Here is a 24,906-nt window from a genome sequence, read left to right on the forward strand (position 1 = left end):
GTAAATAATAAAATGAATACTCAATTGAAGATAGATAAGTAATGTATTTAATAATCTTTACAAAAAACAATAACTTGTACCAGTTTTCCCATATTTAAATATGGAAATCATTGAATTTTCACACTCTTTTGCCTTCCATAACTATTAACATATTTGGCTTAAGTATGCAAAGTTTTGTGGCCATATTTTGTGGGCGGTTTTCTTCCAAGTTTTTGGTTTTTTTTTTTGCCTTTGGAAGAGGCGTGGCTCGTTAAACGCCCAGCAAACACACACACAAAAGCGTGAGTAGACTAAGGACCAACTTGCGGCTCTCAAGGATGCTTGACTAACACCAAAGCAAATGAAATAACACCCAAAAACGCGACTCAAGGAGGGCGGGGCAAGTGTGGAAAAACTTTCGAAAAAGAAAACTGGATTATTATGAGAAAAGGCTAGCGAAGTTTTTTAGTCCCCCCTTCTCAGACCCTTTTTTTTCTTGTGTTCTGTTTACAATTCAACGAAATGCTACAAGTTTTCCGAAAGGACCTTTTGCCCCTCTGTGTTCTCACGTGCTGACGGAAAAACTGGCGGGAGGTTGGGTGGCTGGGAGGCTAGAGAGAAAAGTGAAAAGTTCTTAATCATGTAAACGAAACGTTATGCTGCAATTTATGTGCAGGGGCAAAAAGTTAATACGCCGCACGCGCCGCCATCACCGTGCATCCGTGACTTCCGACTTCCGCCGGGTCCAGGACCAGGACTCTGGACTTTTTTCCCTGAAACCTTAAGCCAAGGTGAAGGGGAAAAAAAGAACTGTAATTCAATAGCCGCGAATGCACATGTACACTGGCAGAAAATTGAAGCCAAAGTACAAATTGATTTAATTCAAAAATAAAATCAATTCAAATTATTATTTTCAATTAAATTTTTTCTTAAACTTTTGTTAAAAATTTCTATAAAAAAAAGTAAAAACTATATGGTATTTTCTTAGATATGATACATATATATAATATATTCTTTCTTTATGGTTTTTCATGAATTTTTTCTTTTTATGAGAAAAAACTCTATCCTTGCACTGTATTCCCTTTTTACCAACCAAAAGCGTGTGTAAAAGCCTGTTATTGTCATAGAAATTGACGGATTTCAACTAATTTGATTCTGCAATTTGCTGATTAGTAAGTAACTTTGATGTAGTTTGTGATTACGAGTATGTGGAAATTGGAAAACTCTCCTTTTACCACAGTTATTTGATATTTTATCCGTCTGTTTGGCAATTTTCATTGAAATTGTTGCTGTAATTTTATGTAGTTAGTATGGAACTCGAGCTGTTAGAGTTGACTTACTAATCCAAATTTAAGCCAGGCCAATTAAGCCACAAAATGGTGGCCGGGATAAGGTGAAAATCCCTCAACCAGCGGCATTGTTTTCGCTTCATTAAATGCAAATGCAAAGTAAACTGAACCGAATCGAATGTGTTTGCCATTCGGATTGTCAATGTTTTTGCAGGGACCTCGCCTCCTTGATGAACAACAGCAACTTCATCTGAACTATAATATTTGTGCAGTTTGATTGTGTCTCTCTCGCTATCTCTATCTCTATTTCTCTGGTATTATTTGAACTATTTGCCAGGGCACCTTTTTCTACTGCCTGCTGAGGTCCTTGAGCTCACCTCACGAAGCTCCTGGCTGAAGCTCATCAATCAGAAAATCAAAAATGCAGGACACTCTTTGGGCAATTTTCTTGGCACTTATTGTTTGCCTTTGTTTGGCTTGCAAATTGCCTGACAATGACGATGACGATGGCATGACCGAATTTTCAACCGAATGAGGCCAACACAAAAAAAAAATGAAGGGAAAACAAGAAAAAAATTACCCCAGCACCAGGGATCAATCATGATTGACATCCCATAAAAGGGCAATCACATGAAATGTATGCTTTTAATTCTGGCCAAAGTTGGCCTCGAGGGCAATGAACATAAAGTTCAGGGCGGGAGTTAATGATGTTGGAATTGGAGTAATTTTTAGATTAAATGCAGGTTTTTTATTTAATAATTTTATATTGCTGTTCTTTTAGGAGGTTAATTAATGTGCTATATTGTCTAATAAGAAAGGAAAAATACTTTGGGAAGCCAAAATTTAGATAGTTTATACAGCTTATGCAGTTTGCAATTTAATTATAGGATATTATTGAAAATCGATAATACGTAAGCTTAGCATTCATTTTTGGATCGATATTTAACGATTTTTTATATCACAATTTTTACAATAAATCAATGTTTAAAAAACGTATAACTTATCCAAAAATGCATTAATTTCAATTCGGAAAGCTGTCCCATGTTAATTTTTATTGGACTAATAAATCTGGATAGTCAATTGAAAATCTAAAAAAAAATTCAAAATTTCGAAAATTTTAGCTTTGTAACCCCTTATAAAATTTGGAAAAAAATTATGAAAATTGTTTTCTTCCAAATAATGGCTAGATAGATTTGGCTGTTGTTGCTGATCAAGAATATATATGATTTATAGGGTCAAAAATGACTCCTTAACTTAGTTTCAAGCTTCTAATTAAATGTATAATACCCTGAAAGGGCATACAATTTAAGGATTGAAGTTTTCAATCTATTTAGACTTAAAGTAAAACTAAACTAATTCTCGTCATTAATTCTTAGTTGTTTAAAATAAACTTACTGATCAATAATAATAATTATAATTCTATTGTCAAACATAAATATAGAAATATTTACGAGCTTATTAAACCAAGGAAATATATAATAAAAGTCATTAAAATCGCGTCATAAAGCCATAAATTCAAAATAAAGTCATCGCAAAAAGCTCATCAAGTCCCAGCTGTCAACTACATTCAGTGATTTTCCTAATAATAGGCATAATTTTGGCTTTGATGGATATGCGTTTCGGAATTTTCCGTAGGATATTTCTACGAATTATTCGAACATTTTATGGCCTGGCCGTTGCAATCCTTTTTCGGGCTCAAAGGTCATCATCACATGTTTGCCACAACTGTCCCAAACAGAAGGCAAACAGTAGTGGCTCCCCCCGCCTGTGTGTGTGTGTGTGTGTGTGTAGAAAGGGTGTTGTGTTGTGTGTGCCTGTGTGTATTGTGGGTGGTTTGTCATAAAGCAAATGTCGATAGCAGGGAAAACCTGCCGCTGCTGGAAAACTAAGAGGAACCACAGGCACCTGCTACTGCCTAGCATTCTGTGGAAATGCTACCAAAAATTCCTGCCAATGGGGAAAAGCAGGGGCGAGTGGGGAGGGAGGATTCCACACAGGAGACAGCTGCAGGTAGCAAAAAATAAAGAGCTCCCAAGGTCATCAAAAATGCCACACACACACACACACTCATACCCACACACTCATCCATGTTGCATATTGTTGTGGGCTGGTTTTTGGCCAACAAGCCTCGGCCGGCCGGGTTTTCAGGCCATAACGAATTTCAGTTAAACGGGTTAAGCCAGCATATATTCGCCAGAAAGCTTTCATTACACACAAGTACGCTCCTCTGGTACAAGCTTAAATTCAATTTAAATATTGTCATTTTAGGGCAAAAGGGAAAACTGTTGTTGTGCTGGAAAATTCAAATTCCAAAATAAGCCAAGCTACCCTTTGACATAATGTTTTTGGGCCAGAGAGAGAGGCATTTTAGGTCTTAAATATTGTTAACAGAACTTTGATTAAGGTTAAATTTGATGAATTGATAAGGAAATGTATGAGAAAGTAATTAAAACCCCTTATTTTGTTAAATAAAATAATACATTTAATGATCCATAATAATTCCCTTTGAGATACAAATCTCAAGCAAAGACAAGTGAATAAATAAGCATTCTTATTATTCATTCAATTTCCTTTTATTATTATTATAATGTATCCCATAAATTGCTCTTGGTTTCTATTACAAATAATAAACTATACTCAAATGAACTCTTTGCTGGCGTTTGAAGTGAGTTTCCTATTACCGTTTTGTCTGGGCCCCTAAAGGCTTTTCCAAATGACCCTCATCTTTGGCATAAATTTGAGTTAATCCAGAGAGTCTATATAGTTTGTGAAGACTATTTTCCATTGGCCATGGGCTTAAAGAGCTGCTATATGCAGGCTGCTGCTGGTTGGTGGCAAACTTTCAACGATATATATGACATTTGTTATAAATTTAATTAAAACAAAATGCCGGAAATGAGTGAAGATGGGGAGGAAGACGGCTGCCAAACAAAGGAAAACTTGTCTAACTGGCAGACAGGCGAAAGGCATCCTTGGCTTCTCCTAGAAGGTTCCAGGAGCGGCTAGAAGGGAATACAAATACACACCCGGCACAGCACTCTCTCACATATCATCACGGAAAGTTTTCAAAAACACAAAGCGGAAGCCAGACGCATCTTCTAGACGAAGTATGAAATACCCTTTACTGGGACTTAAAAGTTCTGTTTTGAACTACTCAGAACTGTTTATTTGTAATATAATTGGTTAAAATGGAAGCTCACAAATAATCAATTAATTTTTAAAGAAAATATATAAAAATAAATCTGGTCATAAGAATGTATATGCTGCGAAGCTCTCATACTGTCATCAAAAAATCTCAGAACAAGTTCCCACAAACTTAACGGAAAACAGCGGGAAAACATATGACTTGTGCAACTCGTTGGCCAAAAAACTTAAATAATTAAATGGGAAAAAGTGTTTTATCCTTTACGCGTGCATCCTTCATGCTTTCTTAACTTTCCTCCCCTTGCTCCCCTTTTGATAAATTCGAAGCTTAACATATGTGTGTCTGCTTTTCGAATGGCCTGTCATTAAAAGGTTTCTCAAAAAAGAAAGAAAAAACGACGAAAAGTTTACATTTTTCCGCTGAAATACAAGCTGATTCGAAAAAAAGAAGAAAAGAATTTCCTGTGTCCTGTTTGCTGAAAATGAAATAAAATCCTGATGCCGAGATAATATGTGTCCTTATGCCCTTCAGCTGATGTTAATGATGATGATGCCTCGCATTTTTGGCTTAAGCTCATTCCCTCTCCCTTCTTGTAAAACTTTTCTTTGCTAATTTTGAAAATGTTCCTTAATTTTCAAGGATCCAACAGCGAGTGCAATTACAAGTCCACACTGTGTATACTTAATATGCGTATACGTAATATGCATATACGTAATATCCGTACACGTTTAATATGCGTATATGTGATTTGCGTATACGTAATATGTCTATACATGATATGCGTATACGTAATTTGCGTATAAGTAATATGCGTATACGTAATATGCGTATACGTAATATGCGTATACGTGATATGCGTATACGTAATATGCGTATACGTTATATGCGTATACGTTATATGCGTATACGTAATATGCGTATACGTAATATCCATATACGTTTAATATGCGTATCGTAATATGCGTATACGTAATATGCGTATACGTAATATTTAGAATAAAAAGAACGAGTGGCAGAAATTGCCACAAAGAAAACGTAAATATATATTTTAATATATGTATATATTTTGAAATCATTTCCATGATTATGTGGCAGCTCCAAAGAACAACTTTTGGGCACACAAACAAATAATGTTGCCTTTTTTGGTGCAAAAACTATTTTGGCCACAACTAAAAGCTTATAAACTCGAAACTTTTTCGCCGATTCCCGATGCCCCCCGAGGGGAAACTCGCTGACTCGTGACTTAATTTAATCACTTTATAAACTGGAAACGGTTGGCAAATACAAATTAAAGTCAGTGTGACAAGTTGGCTCAAAACAGTTTCGCAACAAATATATATTAAATAATGTTCATAGAGACTTTAAACCTTTTTAAAACCTTTGTTATTTCCTGTTTCAGTTTCTGATTGAGGTTGGAGATTTCTTTATTATATTGTTTATAAATTTAATATTTACATTTCATTTTGACTGTGAATGTACTTGACAAATGCTTTTATTGTAAAATTGAGGGAGTTTGGTAAATTATTGATAGCCAGCTCTAGGAATTACTCAACTTAAATTTTTGTGAAATTTAAGGTTACTAGTATTTTGAATATTAAATTAAAGAAACATGTAAGGATCTTCTATATCTTTACCTTTAAAAATGAATAGTTTGGTATTATATTCTTCCCTCTTTTGGAATATTTATAAAGTGCCCCCAATCCAGTTTTGATGACTTTATCGCCAGGACCCAACGCTAACTCATTAACAATGCCTCCGTCGATGAATCTTTAAACATTCCTAGGCAAATACTTGTTTCCATTTCTTTCCCACCCATTCGATACTATCGATTAGACAAGGGTCTTTAGTAATTTATAAAACTGAATTATTTATTTAGCTATGGGCAAGGAAAAGTGGGTTTGAGAGACTGGAGAAAGCGCAGAACAAATAATCGTAACAGTAACAATAAAAGTAAAATGAAACGAGGTGAAAGCAAACAATTTTGTGGTCAACCGAAAGAGTGTGTATAGTGTGTGTGTGTATATGCACTGTGAGAAAAATGGAGAAGAAAGATAGTAAAAGAATTAAATAGAATATCAAGAAGCTATAACTATTAAATGCTTTATAAAATACAAACAAGTTTGCTTTCGTTTTTGTTTTAATTGTAGTCTATTTTCTTTCTTCTTCCCTTATTTCTCACTGTGTTTCTTTGGGGTGTTTGTGTGTAATTGTGTCTTGATTGTGTGTGTGTGAGTGTGTTTGTAGGTCGTTCGCCTCCATTTGATTGTTATTGTGTGTCGATGGCCTAATCTGGGAGCTGGTTTTATCAGCATAGCGATATCTGGAGAAGGTCACTCAGTAGTACTCGCCCACCGCCCTCAGCGTTATCTGCTCCACCTGGGTATGAGGAGGGGTTCCCAAAGCATAGAGCACAGCCTGGGCCACATCCTCAGCCTGCAGGATCACCTCACCCAGTTTGGCCTTGGTCTCGTCGGGCACTATTTCGGTGGCCACCCAGCCGGGATTGATGCTCTGAAAGATTTGGTTTAATTATTTCAATATATAGAATGTGAAATTCACTTACCGTGGTCTTGATCCTAGAACCCTTTTGGATCAGCTCCTGCCGGCAAATCTCATGCACAGCTGTCAGACCAAACTTGCTTGGGGTATAGGCATTTAGACTCTCATCCGCTGGATCTGGTTTATAACCCGCCACTCCAGCTGTGCTGTTCACAAAGAACAGGTGTCCTGCCACCTGGCGACGCCTCATGCTTCCGGCTGCCCATTTGGTGCAATAGATGCTGCCCATGAGATTCGTTTGCAGAATGTTGCCAATATCCTTGGTAGGCATATCGATCAGCTGACCGCCAAGGACAATGCCAGCATTATTGATCAAGACATCGACGCCACCCAGTTCCTTTTCGATCCACTCGAAGGCAGTGTCCACCTGCTCCTCCTTCGACACATCGCAAGTGTGCTGATGGAAGCGTTTCCTCTGCTCCTCGGGCAGGGATTTCCTTAATTGCTCCAGGCGATCGGTGCGACGAGCCAGACCCACCACCTGAAGGCCGGCGGCAACGAGGAGACGGGCACAGGCTGCTCCAATGCCAGAGCTGGCGCCACTGATTACGGCCACGCGATTCTGCCAACGATCCATTCCGGCAAAGAGATGATGAGCCACTGAGTTGGGTGTGCTGGGAATGATTGGGTTATATTGCTGAGCAGGGTCTTATCTCGGTGGGGGTCTCTCTTTCTCGCTTGCTCTCTCTGTGAGACACTGGGAGAAAACTGGAGCTAATACTCTTTATATTGAGTAATGAAATAAATTGGTTTATAAACTAAAGATTTAGATATAGAAAAGAGATTAGCAAAGAGTTAAGAGAGACCCAAGTCTTCTTTTTCCAAGGTGATTTTTAAAAGCTTATTTAATACTTATATGTTTCATAATATATTGTGTTTTATTTAATTATTTATTTTTTTCAAGTGTAGTGTCTTTAGGTTCTTGACTTTTTCTTGGCTGTTTTCATGACGTGTCTTTTGGTATACTTTGCTCCCTTTGAACAGACCATCCGATCGGATGGCACAACAGATGTTATTTTGTCTGGATTATTTGTTTGCCAACCTTATCGACCTCCGTGGAGAACCCCTGATAACCACTGATTATCAGTGATTCCAGATAGCCCTAGACCTAGACCACAAAGTTGCTTTAATCAGTTTTTAATTCAGACAATTAATTTAGAAAAAGGGATGACTATATGATAGTTTCTCCAGCTTAAAGCTAGATATTGAGGCATTTAATAAGGCTTTAATAAATTTCTAAGCTTTGATTCTGATTTCTAAAGAATATTTTTGCTGTTAAGAAGCAGCTTTATTTTATAATATAAGCCAGAACTTTACCCTTGTAGGGTATATAATTTTAGTCAGAAGCTTAAAACGCATAGAAGAAATCATTTCCGACCCTATAAATCATATATATTCTTGATCAGCATCAAAAGCCGAATCGATCTTGCCATCTCCGGTGAAAAAAAAAAAATTATAAATTTTTTCAACATTTTATAAGGGGTTGCATCGTTAAAAAAATGTCAAAAAATTTATCAAAATTTTTATTTTTTTTAAGTTCTATATTGAGTGTGCAGATTTGTTACACTAACAAAAATTAACATGGGACAGCTTTCCAAACTGAAATCAATGCTTTTTTGGCTTAGTTATGAGTTTTTTAAAATTTGATTTCGGCCTCCCTTTCTGATTTTGGTCTGGTTTTAATAACCTACCAATTTCCAGTAGTGTTTTCGTTTTTAACAACTTTGTGACACATGTTTCTTGACTGTTTCATATTTATAAATAATTATATTTAATAACTATACGGAATAAGGAAATCATATGAATTTTTCTGGATCCGTTCGTTTAAGGATAGTTTTTCAAACGATTTAAGGGTAGCTGCGACCTCACCATGCATTTGAGAGGAGCCATTAAAAAAAAGGCCAACACGCAATGCAGTTAACTGGCGCCTCAAGTTATGGCCACCTACATGCTTTTCTCTATGCATGTGTGAGTCTGCCTTTGCCAGTTTTCCCCCCAGTTTTCCTACAGTTTTCCCCCCGGTTTCCGCTTTATCGCCCCAAGGACCCACGCTTGACATATATATTTCCTTCGTCTTGGCAACCATTTTTATGGCCGCTCGTAACACTCAAGAGATGCTTAAATGGCAACAATAAGGCAACAAAAGGATATATCCATCCCATCTATATGGGATATATCCCAGGAGGCAATGCATCCCAGTTGCAACATGGTGTTGCAAGTGCCGATCAAATCGGAACCATCAAATCGCCACTTTATCCGGCAATTACGCGTGCAAACGATGGACGGAAACAAACTATGGCTATATATTGGTTAGTGGAAAATGGATAGGGGGAAATGCGAGGTGGGGAAAACTCCCATGTACAAATTGCTTTCTCGCAAAACAATCTGATTAAACGTTTCGCGACCTGATGACCGGGACTCATCAATAAATTTTTTGATGACACGTTGCAGCATTAAATTGATGCAAAGTGATTTGTTTGGATTTCCAACGCTTTTTCCCCCATTTCTTTGTTCTCTCTTTGGCAGATTTTCCAATTTAAATCGTGTACGTGCCAATCGTTAAGTGAAGAGTGTATTTTCTCAGCTCATTAAGTGCAGATTTTTAAAGTGTGCAAAAATTGTAACAAATTACTTAAGGAGACTCTTGGTTTTATTTGCCTTAAATAAGTATTTATTTTGTTAAATATTTAACAAAGACATATATAAAATGAATGCAACTCAATGTTATTTCACTCTGTAAAAGCCTCGTTGGAATGTTTTAATTTATTTCCAAGAATCCATCACAAATCGTCAAGTTAACACACATATATTTATATATCTATATGTTCCCTGTCGGATATGCGAATTGACAGTTGCAAAATGAACAGCATAAAAGTCTAGATTAAAAAAAGCCGAAACAAAAAGGCGGAAAAAAGGACGAAAATAATTTTACATATCCCTGGATGAGCCGACAAATTGAATGAACTTCATTTGGACACCCACGGTGCTGTACGATTCTGTCAATATAAATATCATTGAAATAACAACAGATTTAAATGGAAAATAAATGTTTACACTAACAAACATATTATTTTAAATATCTTGTTTATGAGAAAGGGCAAAGCGAACTATTTTCATATTTATTTGCACAACTCTGTGGCTTTTCCCTGCCAGAATCTCGGAGAGAAAAAAGGGTTCGAATTATCCCTGAGCAATTTTCATTAACAAATACTTGTCCTGGCCATATTTATTAAATTCCTAAGGAAACCAAAATGTCTGCTCTGGCTTTTCCCCTTTCGTATTTTCTATATTTTCTGAATTTATTTTCTTAACATTTTAAGGTGGGTGTGTAGGTGGGCATATATCTCAACATTTTTAATATTAAATTGTACTTTCTCTTATTAATAGCATTTAATTTGGGAAAGTTGCTTACATATAATCCAGCTTCAACATGTGTGACTGTGTTATCCTTGACATTTTCAAAGTTCTTAAATAGGTCTTTAAGTCCCCTTGAACTTGCCCCGTTTTATACATGACTTGTTTTTGGCCATAAAACTGCTTAGGGAATCAAACCAAAATCAAAGTCAAACCTTTGGCCAAACAAATCCCTTGACCACAAGCCTTTTTCCCCCACTTGGAAAATGTTTCCCCGTCCGCCTTCCTGGTCTCTGCCAACGAAACTTATTCTCTGGCTTCCGTTTCATGGGAAAAACTTTGGAATGAAAGACCGCGCTTCCTTCTTGCCTGTAATAGCTTCCAAATGGGATCGGAAAACGGACAGCGGCCAGCGGAAAACTCTCCTCCTCTCTCTTTCTCTCACTTTGTGGAAATGAAGGCCACTAGCATAATAATTCTTGTTCTTAAAAGGAGTTTGGCGTTGCGCTTTAAAATGTTCTTAATTTTTTTTTGTTTTGCACCGCTGTTGTTCCCACACAAAAGGTGAAAGCAGAGAGCGCAGTTTTCCTTTAGGCATTCGTGTACTATGTAGGAAAAGTGTTGCTAGAGGTGAGTCAAGTGAGTCGTGAAAAATATGTTTTAGCTAGCCAAAAAAGGTAATTTTATGCCAGGAAATTATTATGAAATATATAAAATTTACTTCTATATTTAGAAATCCAAATCCATCTCTAATTTAGAGACTTGGCAGAGATTTATGGTCTCCTTAAGTTGAACAGGATCCATAAAATTAACGCTGAATGAGACGAGCTTCATGCTCCGCTCCAGGATGCAACAATGTCCTTCTGCTTTCTGCGCTTTCCTCTATTCACTCCTCGCATTTTCGTGGGAAAAATGGAAAAGCCACCCCACCATCACCACCACCACCCTTTTGTGTGTGTAATGAATGTAAGCAAGGCAAGGCAAAGTAAAGTGAAGTAAAGTAAAGGCCAAACAATAACAGGAAAATCTACTCACAAGACACAAGACAATTGCCGCAACAATGTTTTCAGTGCCTAACAATTTTCCTTTCTTTTTTTGTTCTTGTATTTCTCAGCCTGGTTTTTCCTCCTTTTGTTGGTCATTTAAGAGCTCATTTTGTGGCCTCATTAATGTGTGCTTTGCGGGATGGGGGGCACGAAAAATGTTGGGAAAAACAGCCAAGGAGGGAAGTTAACAAATAATGACCGCCAAGATCCATGGGGGCATTAAAATTACATCATGATATACGTTATCCTGCCATAAAGACACTAATAGAAAAAGTAGATATAATTATAGATGTTTAATTACGAGAATGCTTTGAATAAGGCAAGGAATTTGTGGTACGAAAAATATAAATTTTGATCAAATATATGTGTAGAATATTTATAAGTTAATATTTACTTAAGATATTCAAAATTCCTTACAAATTCTTAGTAAATCCTATTTAATAATCGGAACTTAAGACCTTCAAACTAACTTATTATAGACTTTAAGTTTTGTTTTTAAACTCTGAATAACAATTCGATGCATATAAATTTAAATATAAATAAAATGCTGTAGAGAAGGTTAGAAAACCAATGGCTAGAAAACCAACGGGTATAACTTGTAAAAAACAGTTAATTCTGAAATTCCGCTCTTAGTTCCTTCTAGCACCTTGAACTAAAGCACCACAAATCATTAAGATTAGTTGGCTTAATTAACCCATTCCTTGTTTAATGTGGACAAGCAGGCAAATGTTCCACTTCCGCTCTGCATTTTTTTTCTTTGCAATTTTCCTCATTTTCACCCAGTTTTGCCTGTCAGCTTGGGCTTGGCTTTTGCATTTTGTTTTTACATTTTTTTTTTATTTTTACACTTAACTCAATTTACTGGGCCAAAAATAAGGCACGGCCACGCCCACTGACAGGCTCTTTATTGGGGGCAAAAGGAGGAGAGTATAGAAAATTATTGCTCAACGGAAAACAATTATTTTGTGCCGGCTTTTCTTTACCCCCTCTCTCTCACCCACTCTCTCTTGAGGACTCCTCACCTTTTTTTTCTTGCTACTTGTTTTTCTTGTTGTTTTCTTTCTGGTTTTTCCTGCTATGTGTATATTTTTTTTGTAGCTTTTCCCTTTGCTGGGGCCATTAACGTGAAACGTGCTGAGGGATCCCCTTCTGAGGCAGCCCCTGCGCCTTTGGGGAATACTCGGGAAAGTGGGCGTGTCAGCGGCTGGTATCGTGTAATCTGAATATTGCCGTGACTCGCCATTGCCGCCTGCACTAGTAAGCACTAAGCACTAAGTACTAAGTACCAAGTCGGGCTTGGTGCTCCTTGCACTCAGTCGGCCATTTAGGGTTATCGACTTGGCCAGGACTCTCGAGGCTGGGCCTGGAGATATTTAGCTAAAAGCACCACCCCGGGGCAGGGAGTGCCATGAGCAAGTGCTGTGTAAAAAAAAAATACCAGCTAAGCATTACTTTGATGATTTATTAAGGCAGCCCAGAGTGGGTTCCGCCGTGCATTTAAACACACATTGGACTTACGAAGGCATTAGCTTTTGTTTCAATACAATCTCCCAGCGGATTGTGATTTGCTTTTTTCCACCAATAAAAAAAATGACAAAGACATAATACAAATTAAAGCAATTTATTTAGATTTTCAACCTTTTTTCTATACATCTCCCTGTTAAAGGGTACCATAAACCCTTGAAATTAAAGCATATTTCATTTTTATTCGTTTTCTCTGCTTTATTTCAAGAGTTCCCCTTGGCGGGGCCACATGGCGTATGTGTGATATTTGGTAATGCGTGTAATTAAGCAACACGTTACTCATCCGCCACCGTTGCCGGGTTTTTGCCATTTCGTTGGCTAGCAACTTCCGCTAGCTCTGTGTGTGTGGGGGGGTTTTTTTTGTTTCGAAACACGATACTCTAATTACCAGAAAATGCCCAGAAAGGAAATGGCAAACAAAAAAAGAAAGAAGGGAGGAAGGAAGGACGGTTAAGGAGGAGGAGTGAGTTGTTCTGTTTTTCACTTGTCAAGCGAATTGAATCCGCAATAGTTAGCCACAGGTCAAGCTTCCGGGTAAGGTGCTAAAACGGAATTCAAGGCCTATAGTTCATTAGAATGAATAGAATAGAAACAGAAGGTAAATGTACATACTTACGTGTGTAAGGAATATTAACAAGACGAGGTTACACATCATTTATATATAGTTTCTTCGTAATTAACTGGCAATCAGCCTGATATTATATATATTTATACTTTTATTTATAGCTTATAGAGAGTTAAAACCTCTTGAAACTTTATTTAAATATAATCAGAGTCAGCTTAAAACTTCCTAATATCAATAAAATCAATATAGGCAACGAATTTCCTACTGGCACATTTAAAATTTAATTATTTAGTTGAGTTTTAAACCTCTAAAACACCTAGGAAATACTCCCAAAAATATGACAGATATATTCTACTCATTACCTCCTCCACATAGGGCAGGATATCATTAGGAAGCCAAATGATGTCTAGGTGGGCGCCAGATGTACATATGTCCGATTATGTATCTGTAACTCCAATTAGGCAAATCCCCGGAAAGGACACACACACACGCAGACGCTGGACACGAGTCCTGGGTCCTGCCTTTGTTCCTTCAATGGCCACCGGTTAGATGCACAATTAATTGGCCCAAAAAGACCAGAGATAGAGAGACAGTCAAAGGGTTTCAGTTGCTTCATTTGGCTGTGTTTGCGACATAAATCCCCCAGCGACAGATTTAAGCCAACGGACTGCCCATCAAATTTTGGGGGCGTGGACGGGTGTCCTGGTTATAGGATGTGCTTAGGGAAATCTTAATGATTATAATTAGCATGAAGTTTCAGCTACCAAAAGGGAGCTAGCAAAGAGAATAATTCAGTGTGTCCTGTGATTCATAGCCTATAACCTATAAATATTTAAAGATTCTAAGCCAAAGATTTCAGTTAAATATCAAAGTATTTTTCGTGTATATTTAGGAAGAATCTGAAAAACTTATTGGGTCAGCATCGCATGTCAGCTGCTGTTGAGTTTTGCACATCTTGCAATTTATCTGAAAAATATATACTTTCGAACCAATATTCGAATGCAATTAAATAAAAATAATAATTAATATAGACTTTGCCTGGAAAACCTATAAACTTTTGAGCAGAAATCTGCTAAGCTCAAAGGCCTTCAATAGATTGTTTTCTCCACGCTCATTTGGCTGCCTTATTTTAATATTATTTCTGTTCAAAGAACTTTTAATATGCGCATTTTCTTTATAGTTTTAACCATATATATATATATATATATATGGTTAAAACTATAAAGAAAATGCGCATATTATATATATATATATATATATATATATATATCTATAGAAATATATATATATAAGTCCATATGTGAGTTGCATTTTTGTTTGCCATTTCATGGAATTCATCTCTGCGGCATTCACCGGATAATTAAAAATAAAATCGGGCAAGCGTAAGGAGTAAAGAAATAAAAATACAGTCTGGCTTTAGGCACTGTCCAAGGCTATTGCAATATACCATATATATTTTATATATATTTATATTTATATATCAGTTACTGTCACTGCCATTTTTGTGGGCGATAAAATGCGATATGTGGCAGGTGGCAGGTGACATTTGACGGGGAATTAGCTCAACCTGGCTAAATATCCTTTAAACTTATTTCGATGGCAATAACTTAGAGGCAAAGAAAGGAACTGCGCGGCATAGTGAGACTTTAAGCCTTATAAAACTATAGAGCTAAGTCTAAAGTTTAATTTCCTGGGGCTATAATAACTTAAGTTGATCCCTGATATTGAGAATTTCTGCTTTAAGTTTAAAGTTTTTAACTTATTTTCTCTCTGTGCCTTGATGAGAATCGTAAAGTGAGCACATTGGATGTTAAGCCGGCGGCAAGTTATTGATGTGACAACTGCGTATGAGCCCCAGTTTCCATTTAACTGCACTCTGCCTGCGGTTTCCAGTTAGTGCCGATGTTATATATGGTATATATATATTTTTATCTGTGTGTAAGCTCACTGCTCGTTGCAATTTAAAGTTCTTTCTTAATTTCTCTAGAGCTATCTGGAATCCTTGCTTATAGTTAGACTCTGACATTGGATTGTAATTCACTTTGAATTTCCCATTCCCTTTTTCGCTCTGTACTTTGGCTAGGCTGTAATTGGTAGAAGCTCTTTGCGGTTGCCATGGCACCTGACTTCTGATGATTTTCGTTCGTTCGTTCACCGGATTTTGGATTCAGCTTCATAATTAACCTCACTTGTCGTTCATCGTAAGGGGAATTTTCGAAAATACATTTCGGACTGAACTTTGTCCAGTGAATAAATGCCAAAAGTCATTTTGAATTGGGCTTAAAAATGCGTGTGGGTGGTGTAGGGGTTAATTGTCAAAGGTAATTCAATTAACTGTTGAACTTGCATTCAGAATTTTACCTGGTTTTGTGGGTTTTAAAAAGAAAATTGAGAAATATTTGTAACAACTCTAGCAACTCAGACTCATGGCTTTGAAGAACAGTCTTAGTTGTATTTATTTTATTGCATTTTACCATATTTTTATTTTTTTATACATGAGATTTAATATTTAACTTTGGGATTTCTTAACATTTATCAACACTGAACTTCATTAAGTAACCACCAGAAAATCCGATCCAATCCACTGAGTGTTAGCATCTGTGTGACTGTCTCCAAACTGTTGCCAGTAAATAAACTGGCCAAATTTGTCTAATGCGTGCTTTCCCCCTCCCTCGAAGGCACAGGCCCCCGGGGGAAGTCCCCATTGTTTGGGCTTTTTCCCCGCTTTTGCTACGGCCATTGTCTTTTTCCCGCTCTGTGCATAATTCACGAGTTCAAATTGCCAAACGCCACATAAATGTACAAACAGGCACGTATTTATATATATATATATATATATATATATATCTTGGTTGAGGATTTCTTATTCTGTGTTGGGAGTAACCCAACAGTGGCAGTCAAAATTATAGTGCTTTGAAAGAGAGAGATCTCTGGGAGAAATTGTGTCTTTAAGTTTCTGAAAGTATCTAAATGTATCTAAAGGTAAAATATCAAAAATTATCTAAAGGTATCCAAAAGTATTTACAGCTGAAAGGAAATATAATTTTCAAATCTTTATAGTTATATTAATGGTATAATTTTTATTATAATTACATTATTACATTATTAATAAAGTAAAGTAACAAGATTATTCTTTATTTGTAAATTAAACAGAGTGCCTTATATCTATATCTTTTGTGCCCTGTCATTTCCACCGCAGCTGTTTTAAATGTTTATATCATATATATATATATGTTCCTTATATAAATATATATTTATTATATAGGTTAGGTCGCTTTAGCTCTGCGGCTTGCATGCAAATTTTATGTTTTAATAATAAGTCACTGGCATGCAAGCGTCGCATATTTTATGCCAATTGCTGGGGGGACTCCTTCTCCCCAAGGCGTAGCCGGTGGGCTATAAAGGTAAAAGGCGGGGTCCCAGCCCAAGTCCTGATCTCAGTCCTGGTCCTGGTCCTTGTCCTGGTGCTGGTCCCACCTGGGAGTCAGTTAGTCAGTCAGTTAGTCAGTCAGTTAGCTTGCCAGTTCACTTGAGGTTCGTGTCCCGCGCTGTTTATTTTCAACCCAATTGTTTTTGGTTAGAAAAGAAACAGCAAATGAAAGGAAGCCCAGGATATATCTTGCGGTAACTCGAATATTTATTTCCTTCCTTTTTCTCTAGCAAAAAAATATCTCCTCTTGGAGTGGAATTTGCCACCTGAAAATTATTTGGCAGTTGCCTACCGAAAATTGATTATGAATTCAGGCCGAAATTTGCTGCGAATGTGGAACGCACGACGGCCAACCGATATGAATTTTCCATTTTCCGAGTGCGTGCGGTCATGCAAAATGCAAAATGCAAAAATGTAAATGCAAGTCCTGCCTCCGAGTGCCGAGTTCAGACCGCAGAAATATGATTGCCGCAATTTTGTGACCGTTTCCCACCTACCGATCGCTGCCCGAATAAATATTATTGCTTTGCTTGCTCGCCAAATTGGAAATTAAATTTTTAAAAGAGGGGAAATTCGAAAAGGAAATTAAGTGATTTGTCGATGGAAATGTTACTCATTTGGCTCAACATAGTATTTATTTTTTATTTTGATGGTTTAAAGAGTTTGATATTGGTTTTTATAATTGCATAAAGCATATTCATATTGTTCCATATTTTTTTGAGAGCTTATGACTGCCAAAATTAGACTACTTCATAAAAGTCATATATATTACAGTTCTACATAAAATCTTAATTGATAAATAACAAAATATTGGCAGAAAAATGAAAAATAAGGGTCCTAACGTTTTCATAATTTTTACTGAAAAATCAAATCTTAAAAATCTCATAACTTGGTAAAAATATTATTATTCTCAATTCGGTAAGCATTTCTGTGCAACTTTTTAAAAGGCTAACAAATCTACATACTTAATTTAATATTTAAAAGAATTCAATTTTTTTCAATATTGTTTACATTTTTATAAAATTTTGCAAAAAATTGTCAAAAATTTGTTTCTCCCACAACATGTCTAGATCGATTCGTCTGTGGATGCTGATCAAGAATATATATGATTTATAGGGTTGGAAATGACTCCTTTACTAAATTTTAGGCTTCTGACTGAAATTTAAAGTCCCTGCAAGGGTACAAATATAACAGTGCGTATACGTAATTTTTCGGACTATGAATGCCAGAAACAAAATGAAAACAAAAATGGAAACCGATTTCGGCACACCAAAGCTTATATACCCTTGCAGCTTGCAAAAGAATTAAGGATCGGATCGACAATAGAAAATAATTATGCTAAAAATATTCACATTCTTTTAATCAATATTTATTAATATTTTTATATGACAATTATTTCGACAAATCAAAGTTTAAAAAGTCATAACTCCGCCAAAAAAGGATTAATTTTAAACCCAAATGCTGTCATATGCTAGTTTTTATTAGGTTAACAAATTTGCAAACTTAATTTAAAAATTTATAAAATTCAAAATTTTTCAATATTTTTTTTGTTTGACAATTTTAACAATGTTACCCCTTATAAAATTTGGGAAAATGGCAAATTTTTTTTTTCTCCCAAACATTGCAACATCGATTCAGCTTTTTAATACTGATCAAGAATATATATGATTTATAGGGTCGGAAACGATTCCTTCACTGCTTTTTAATTATTTAACTCAAATTTGAATAAACAATTTTTATTGATAAATATTTATATAAAGTCTCATATTTGGCAGCTTCAGCTGACTTCAAATAGCCACTGATTCTCCACGTTTATATAAATTTACACTCACCATAAAATTCGCATTCAAAATTAATACTTCTTTAAGGGGTTAAAGCTTTATTTTAACGACTTAGTTTTAGTCTTAAAGGTTCTATTTTTAGGGTTTTCATTAGCTTCTCTCTGGAAATATGTTCCATGTGCTGTGTAACCTTTTAATTTGCCTCAAATGCTAATGAAGAAGTGTACGTTTTTTCCTGTAACTTGCTTTCCACCACCATTCCCTGACTGAATTTCAAACGAATTGGCCGACTTTTGTGTCTCCGTTTCTGCTGATTTGCGGTTACAGCCCAGTCCACGGGGGGTCCCCTTTCCTTGTCCAGGTGTGTGTATGTAAGTACAACTGCGTGTGCAGTGCACGGTGTGCATGGTATACAGTTTTCCTTTTCATTTTTATTTCGCACTTAATTAAAAATCTTTTGCTGACGTGCGACACGCACGTGGCCAAGACCACCATTAACCCCAGTTGCAACCTCAATCCTGGCCAGAAACGAGACTCTCTCTCCCTTTTTTTCTTTCTGACAATGGAAACCGGCATCATTCCGCGACCAAGAAAGGGAATTGTTGCAGTTTATCTTTACTATATATATAAATATATATATTTGTATCTTAGATTCTTGCCATAAATATCAGAAAATTATCCAATAAATTAAGACCGAAAAGGGATAGCTGCCATAAATAATTAATTAACAAGTTTCCTTTAACTGCAAGAGCTTTAATAATTATAGTTTACATAAATTCCCAAAAACTCTCAGCAGATCAAACTGTAATATATATTAGATAAACATTATGGAAACTTCAAACCAACATTCAAGTTTAATATATATATTAAAAAAAAGACAAAAAAAACTTGTTTAGTGAGGGATTTCCCCTCTCCTAACACGACTTAAAGATAGTGGCATTAACTTCATAGTGGCACAAAGCCTTCTTGGTAACTCTATCTTTGGGATTCAAACCGAATACAGTGCCTTCCAGTGTATAGACCGTATTGGGATGATACATAAACTTCAAAATGGCCGTTTCCGGTGGCACCTGAATCCGGTTCATCACGTATACGCCCTGTTTCAGGGGACAAGCCAAACTCATATTGCTGGCCCCCTTCGAAAGCATCAACTTGGCCACATTATTCCAGGCGGATACATGACGTATGTACTTCCAAAAGTCACAGGTCTTTGTGGTGGCATTGTACAGAGTTCGTGGCAATTCCGTTCGCGAAGATGACGATCCAGAGTTCCGCTTTCGCGGATGCTGGAGGAGAACAAGATGCCACAGAGGTATAGCCACATCCTGACGCACCGTAGTCACCGAAGACATGGAGTTGTTCTTCTCAAAGAGATTTATCTTGAGGCCATAGGCGGGAGTGTCCCAAGACCTAAGACCCAGCAGTTTCATCATATAGCAGTGCTAAAAAGATCAGAATATATATAGTAATAGTTAAATGTAGTTATAGAGGTATATATATACCTGCTGGGTTAATTGTAGAAATCCAAAGAGCGTTATAAAGCCCAACAGATTCCTATAGAAGCCCATGACTGTCGGTGAACTAATGAGCAACTGAGTTCTGACTGCGTAGTCAAATCGACTAATGATTTGCTGATTGGGTGATTTGTCACACCTCAATTGGATCAAGCTAGTACCTTTACCTCCACCACCTCTACCCATAATTTGGCTTTAATTGCTCTCTCTAATTTACAAAAGCATAGTTGCTCGAATTATGTGCGCACAGACATTAAATGTAGTTTAAAGTTTCAGGCTCTCCATGCTTAGGTTTCGGATAACAGCCCTGAAACCCACTGCCTATCAAAGCACTTGGGGGTCTCTGTGTTTGTTTAGGGTTTTTTGGGGTCCACGCTGCTGGTAAATTGTTACATCGTGTTTTTCTGGTTAAAAGTTTGTATTGTTTGCCCAGCTAATTGCATTCTCGCAGGTGGCCATGCCACGTGTAGCCTGACTTTCCCTATCGGATATTTCCACCATCTGAGTCCGCTTTCCGTTACAGTTTTCATGCTGCCACATGCTCGTGCTTGTGCTCGTTCCCATTCCTGATCCGCTTCCGCTTCCGGTTTATTTGCATTGCAACTGAGAGTGGCATCGGTGTGGCTTGAACAATGGATGAGAAAGCCACTCCTTGCCACACATCTCACATAGCCAGCTACAGGCTCCCTTGCATTGGCACTTTTCTTTGTCCCAGATTCCAACTCCTACTCCTTCACTTTGCTTTCCGCGGCGATTCAATTTTCATATTTACATTTTCAGTTATTTCCCAGCAAATATTTGCCTGACATCGGCTTTCCTTCCGCACACACACATTTCCCAGCCATTTTCACCGCACATCGCATCATCGCATCAACTTTGAATTCGATTTGACGGCTGACAGGGAAAACTTATTCCTCTACTTTGGTTTCAGTATATATTTCCATTCGCTTTTCTTTTTGTTTTCCGTATTTAGTTTTGAGAGGCATGGAATTTATACATTTATTTGTACGATTTTTCAAGTTAATTAACTCAGCTTAAAGCCTTGCCTAAGCTCGGTAAACCGAGTTCCTTCTCTCCTCTGTGTACTCGATGGTCCAGAACATCGTTCGAGGTTACTGGAAATGGCCCACAAAAGCCATTTAGGAGTGTAAAATTTATCTACCAGGATATCCCTTGTTTTGGCCGCCGGCTTTTTGTTCCTTTCCCTTCTCCCAGACTGTGTCTATTTTACTTTTTTTTTTTTTTCGTTATTTGTGTCTTTTGATTTGTGTCAATAGGCTTTTATGGGCTTTTAGTTGGTCGATTGGTATTTTGTTTTTCTCCTCGATGGTGTCTTTTTCCCCCCTGTGGCCAAGGGGTTCTGCAAATATTCTGAGCTCCTTTCGCATTTCAAATGCACAAAGCCATTTCGAAGAGTTTTCACTGGCGAAGTTCGTTTTGCGGCTATGAAAATGGGAAACCTTAATGTGTTCACTCATTGGGGAAAAATAACATCAGATCCCAGGTCTTTTTCGCTCTATATTTATCTCATTTCAAGTGGTTTTTGTAGTGCACAGTAAAAAGAGAGTTTAAATTTTATGATTTATTTGAGTAAGGATCAAAAGCAGGAATTGAAATACTATTGCTGTTGGTCAGAATATTAATTTTAGTTAAGAGTTGTGACATCAGAAATCACAGTAATATATTTATGGTATTTTAAAGAAACTATAAACAAAGTGCAACATAAAAATCTATTCATCTTATAACATATATATCATTGATATCCTTGTGAAACTCTACCAAATTTTCTCTCCGTGCCCGAGTCTCGTTTTCTCGCCTTGTTTTTTCTCTTATCGCCGCCTTGCATTGAGTGTGGGGCGGAAAGGATCCTTGAACGTTTTATGATTGCACTTTTCAGCAATAAAATAACGAGTGGGCGGCGAATCGTGGATGCAGTGCATCCTCCCCGAGCTCCATCTCTATGCCATGCGACTTCACACCAAATGCTCGGCTGGCTGAAACTTTAATAACCTCAGACGAGGCCCCCCGACACTTGCAATAAAAATGGCTGCTTGTCGTAAAAAACAACATGCACATGCGAGCATATACATATATGTAGTGTACACTCGTAAAAAAGCACAACAAATATACAGGATCACTAAAAAAAAAAATAGATAAGAAGGAGGTTGGATGGAGCAAGGCAAGGAAGGCCCCCAGAGGCACCAGCAACGTCCTGACCAAAAGCTGTCAACGCCTCGCCATTGCAGCTCATAAACATGAGTCCCTCGTTTCTCGTCCTTCGTCCTTCTTCCTGCTGGCATCCTGTCGTACCATTTCCCCTTCTCGTGGTTAGCTGTCAGTTGTAGTTTCGGACTATCCCATCACATTTAGTCCTGTGTTTTGTGTGCGGCAACACTGCTTGGCACTTTATTGCCTGTCCTGCATAATTGTTGGGCTTATTATTGGATTTTGAATAACATCGCCTCGACAGGCATCGACAGCCATCAGTATCACCATCTCGGATGCTCTTGCTGTCCATGTTGTGGTCCCTAAATGTATGCTAATCCATTTGGAAACAAGGACTCTGGTCTAGTATATATTGTGTTTAATAGTACAAATTAATAGTTGGGTGGGTTTATGATGAATTCGATGCTAGGACCATTTCAAAACTTTTTTTTTTGCCTTTTAATATCTGTGGAGATATTGAAAATATCGTAAATAACAAGTCACAGAGGGAGGTATTAATTAATCAGTGGAATTTCCCCATCTAATTCGCTTGCATTGCAATTATTACGCATACGCCACGTAGGCCAGCCACTGCCGCTGAAATTCCCTTGACCGCGGCAAAGACAAAATACAACTCATCAATCTCTGACAGGACCCAGGACCTATGTGTATGCAAAATAAAACCCCAAACCAAAACTCCTGGGGGCCCCCCAAGTGAGTGGAGTGTACTCGTAAATTTCATTTAATCACCCCGGGACTCTACGGATGGACTTTGATGTAGTGCGCAAAAAAATATTCAAGTCCAAAGGACTGTCATGCACGTGGCCATTAAATTACCGAGTCCTTTGTACGTTTCTCTTCTTTTTTTCTCTTTTTTGTTTAGAAGGAATACAGGGTATTTTTCGGGAAGCGATCATTCAGCATCTTGAAACTTTAGAAATATAAAAACAGAAAAGAAAATAAAAGAAACAGTAACGTTTTCTACGTTAATTAATTCTATTGTCAAAGAAACTTCTCCTTAAATGTTGTTTTAAGTTACAGGATACATTCTAGTCTGGGCAATATGATTTCTTTCCTGTATTTTTGTGACTTTTTTCGTTGTTTTGTGACAAATTGGAGCCGCAACAGCGGCACATTGGGGCGAGTCTTGAAGTAATTAAGAAATATCATAGAAATTATAAACAACATATATTCAAGCTGGATTGTCTTAGGAAAAAGAATCGTTTTAGTTTGAGTTTTAAAATAATTCCAAACCAAAGTCCTTTGTTAGGAATGTGGTAATGAAACAAAAGCGGAAGAGCCCATCCTTACGTTACGAACAAAATGGAATGGCATGAAGAAAAGGCCCAAGGTCAGCAGGCATTGCTCTACGAATATGGCCAATCCCTGATATGAGGTGACTGGGGAAAACACATACTAACACACACACACACACACACACACATAGAACTAGCCGGAAAGTGCAAATTTATGTTGGAATTAATTGCAACGGGGCAGCAGGACGAAGCGGAAACGATGCCACCGACAGGACAGCCCAGGGACCAAACGGGTCTGGCCGTGACTTTAATTAGCCGTAGAACAAGTGCTTCAGGCCCGCAGCATTAACGGAATCAGTCGGCCATGGCCAGCAGTCCAGGTGTGTGTGTGTGTGTGTGCAGATGTACATGTGTGTGTGTGCTGGCAAAATTTATGACTCTAGCCAGATTTCAAAAGCCAAAAGCTAAGGAGTTAAGTCCAGCAAAGAGTTTGTGAGAAGGCAGTCTTAAATCAGTTAAATAAATGAAACATTATAATAAATATTAAGTAAATTATTTAATAAAATTTAATAGGAGAGCAAATTCTTTATTTTGAAATATTTCTTAACTATGTAACTATGACAACTTGATAACACAAAAATTCAAATTAATAATATATATTAATTACATCTGCAATGCATTCCTCCGAAAACGTATTAACAAAATGCCAAAAGAAATAATTGATTCGAGAAAACATAATATTCTTTGATAGTTAATCTGTTTATATTACATTATATTAAATGCAGGTCAAGTGGAAAATAATGAATGTCAACTTATTTATCAGATTTTTCATGGAAAAAAACATATACAGAACTCATTCGGACATATATTTTGCTCAGTATTAATTTATTTTGCTATTTATTCATTAACAAACCTGTCAAAAAATGTAATAAATCAAGCAGAAATAATGCCAAGTGATAGTTGACTTTTAACTCGACTATATTTCAAAGAAAAGTAAAAGAGGTCAATTGAAAGTAATCCGTTTTCAATTTAAAACATATTTTAATAAGCATCAAGTAGAATTCACCCAAGCTTGAATAATTTCTAAAGACAGTTGGGCTTATTTAGGACTTCGAAATTGAGCAAATATTAATATATTATTATATATTACATGTACTTTAATTATTTTGTAAGGAAATCAGAAACAGTCTCACTCCCCTATTGAATTTCGAACACAAAACATAATGAGAAATAACCGCCGATCAACAATTGATTTCGTT

At 36.9% G+C, this 24,906-nt stretch overlaps 3 protein-coding genes across 20 annotated transcripts in view; 1 reads left to right on the forward strand and 2 right to left on the reverse strand.

Annotated features, from left to right (window-relative positions):
• The window catches only part of rdgA (retinal degeneration A), a 118,892-nt gene that overhangs the window by 40,417 nt on the left and 53,569 nt on the right, over positions 1-24,906 (forward strand). The gene's annotated exons all lie outside the window — the stretch shown is intronic.
• On the reverse strand, positions 6,256-9,015 carry LOC110182109 (farnesol dehydrogenase). The gene is made up of 2 exons (XM_020950116.2): positions 6,977-9,015; positions 6,256-6,924 (listed from the first exon to the last, which is right to left on the reverse strand). Exons 1-2 carry the CDS (start codon positions 7,547-7,549, stop codon positions 6,748-6,750), a joined length of 750 nt encoding a protein of 249 aa, XP_020805775.1. The 5' UTR covers positions 7,550-9,015; the 3' UTR covers positions 6,256-6,747.
• Positions 16,969-23,073, reverse strand: LOC110182110 (uncharacterized). Its single transcript, XM_086836271.1, has one exon. It carries the CDS (start codon positions 20,103-20,105, stop codon positions 19,587-19,589), a length of 519 nt encoding a protein of 172 aa, XP_086692397.1. The 5' UTR covers positions 20,106-23,073; the 3' UTR covers positions 16,969-19,586.

Source organism: Drosophila serrata, unplaced genomic scaffold (assembly GCF_035046125.1).
Source record: "Drosophila serrata isolate PLE 108 unplaced genomic scaffold, ASM3504612v1 contig_276, whole genome shotgun sequence".
NCBI classification, from domain to species: Eukaryota; Metazoa; Arthropoda; class Insecta; order Diptera; family Drosophilidae; genus Drosophila; species Drosophila serrata.

Coding starts and splice junctions, on each gene's coding strand:
- LOC110182110 (XM_086836271.1), bottom strand. CDS start 20,105: ATGATGAAACTGCTGGGTCTTAGGTCTTGGGACACTCCCGCCTATGGC.
- LOC110182109 (XM_020950116.2), bottom strand. CDS start 7,549: ATGGATCGTTGGCAGAATCGCGTGGCCGTAATCAGTGGCGCCAGCTCT. Junction 6,925..6,976: donor GTTCTAGGATCAAGACCACG/GTAAGTGAATTT, acceptor CAAATCTTTCAG/AGCATCAATCCCGGCTGGGT.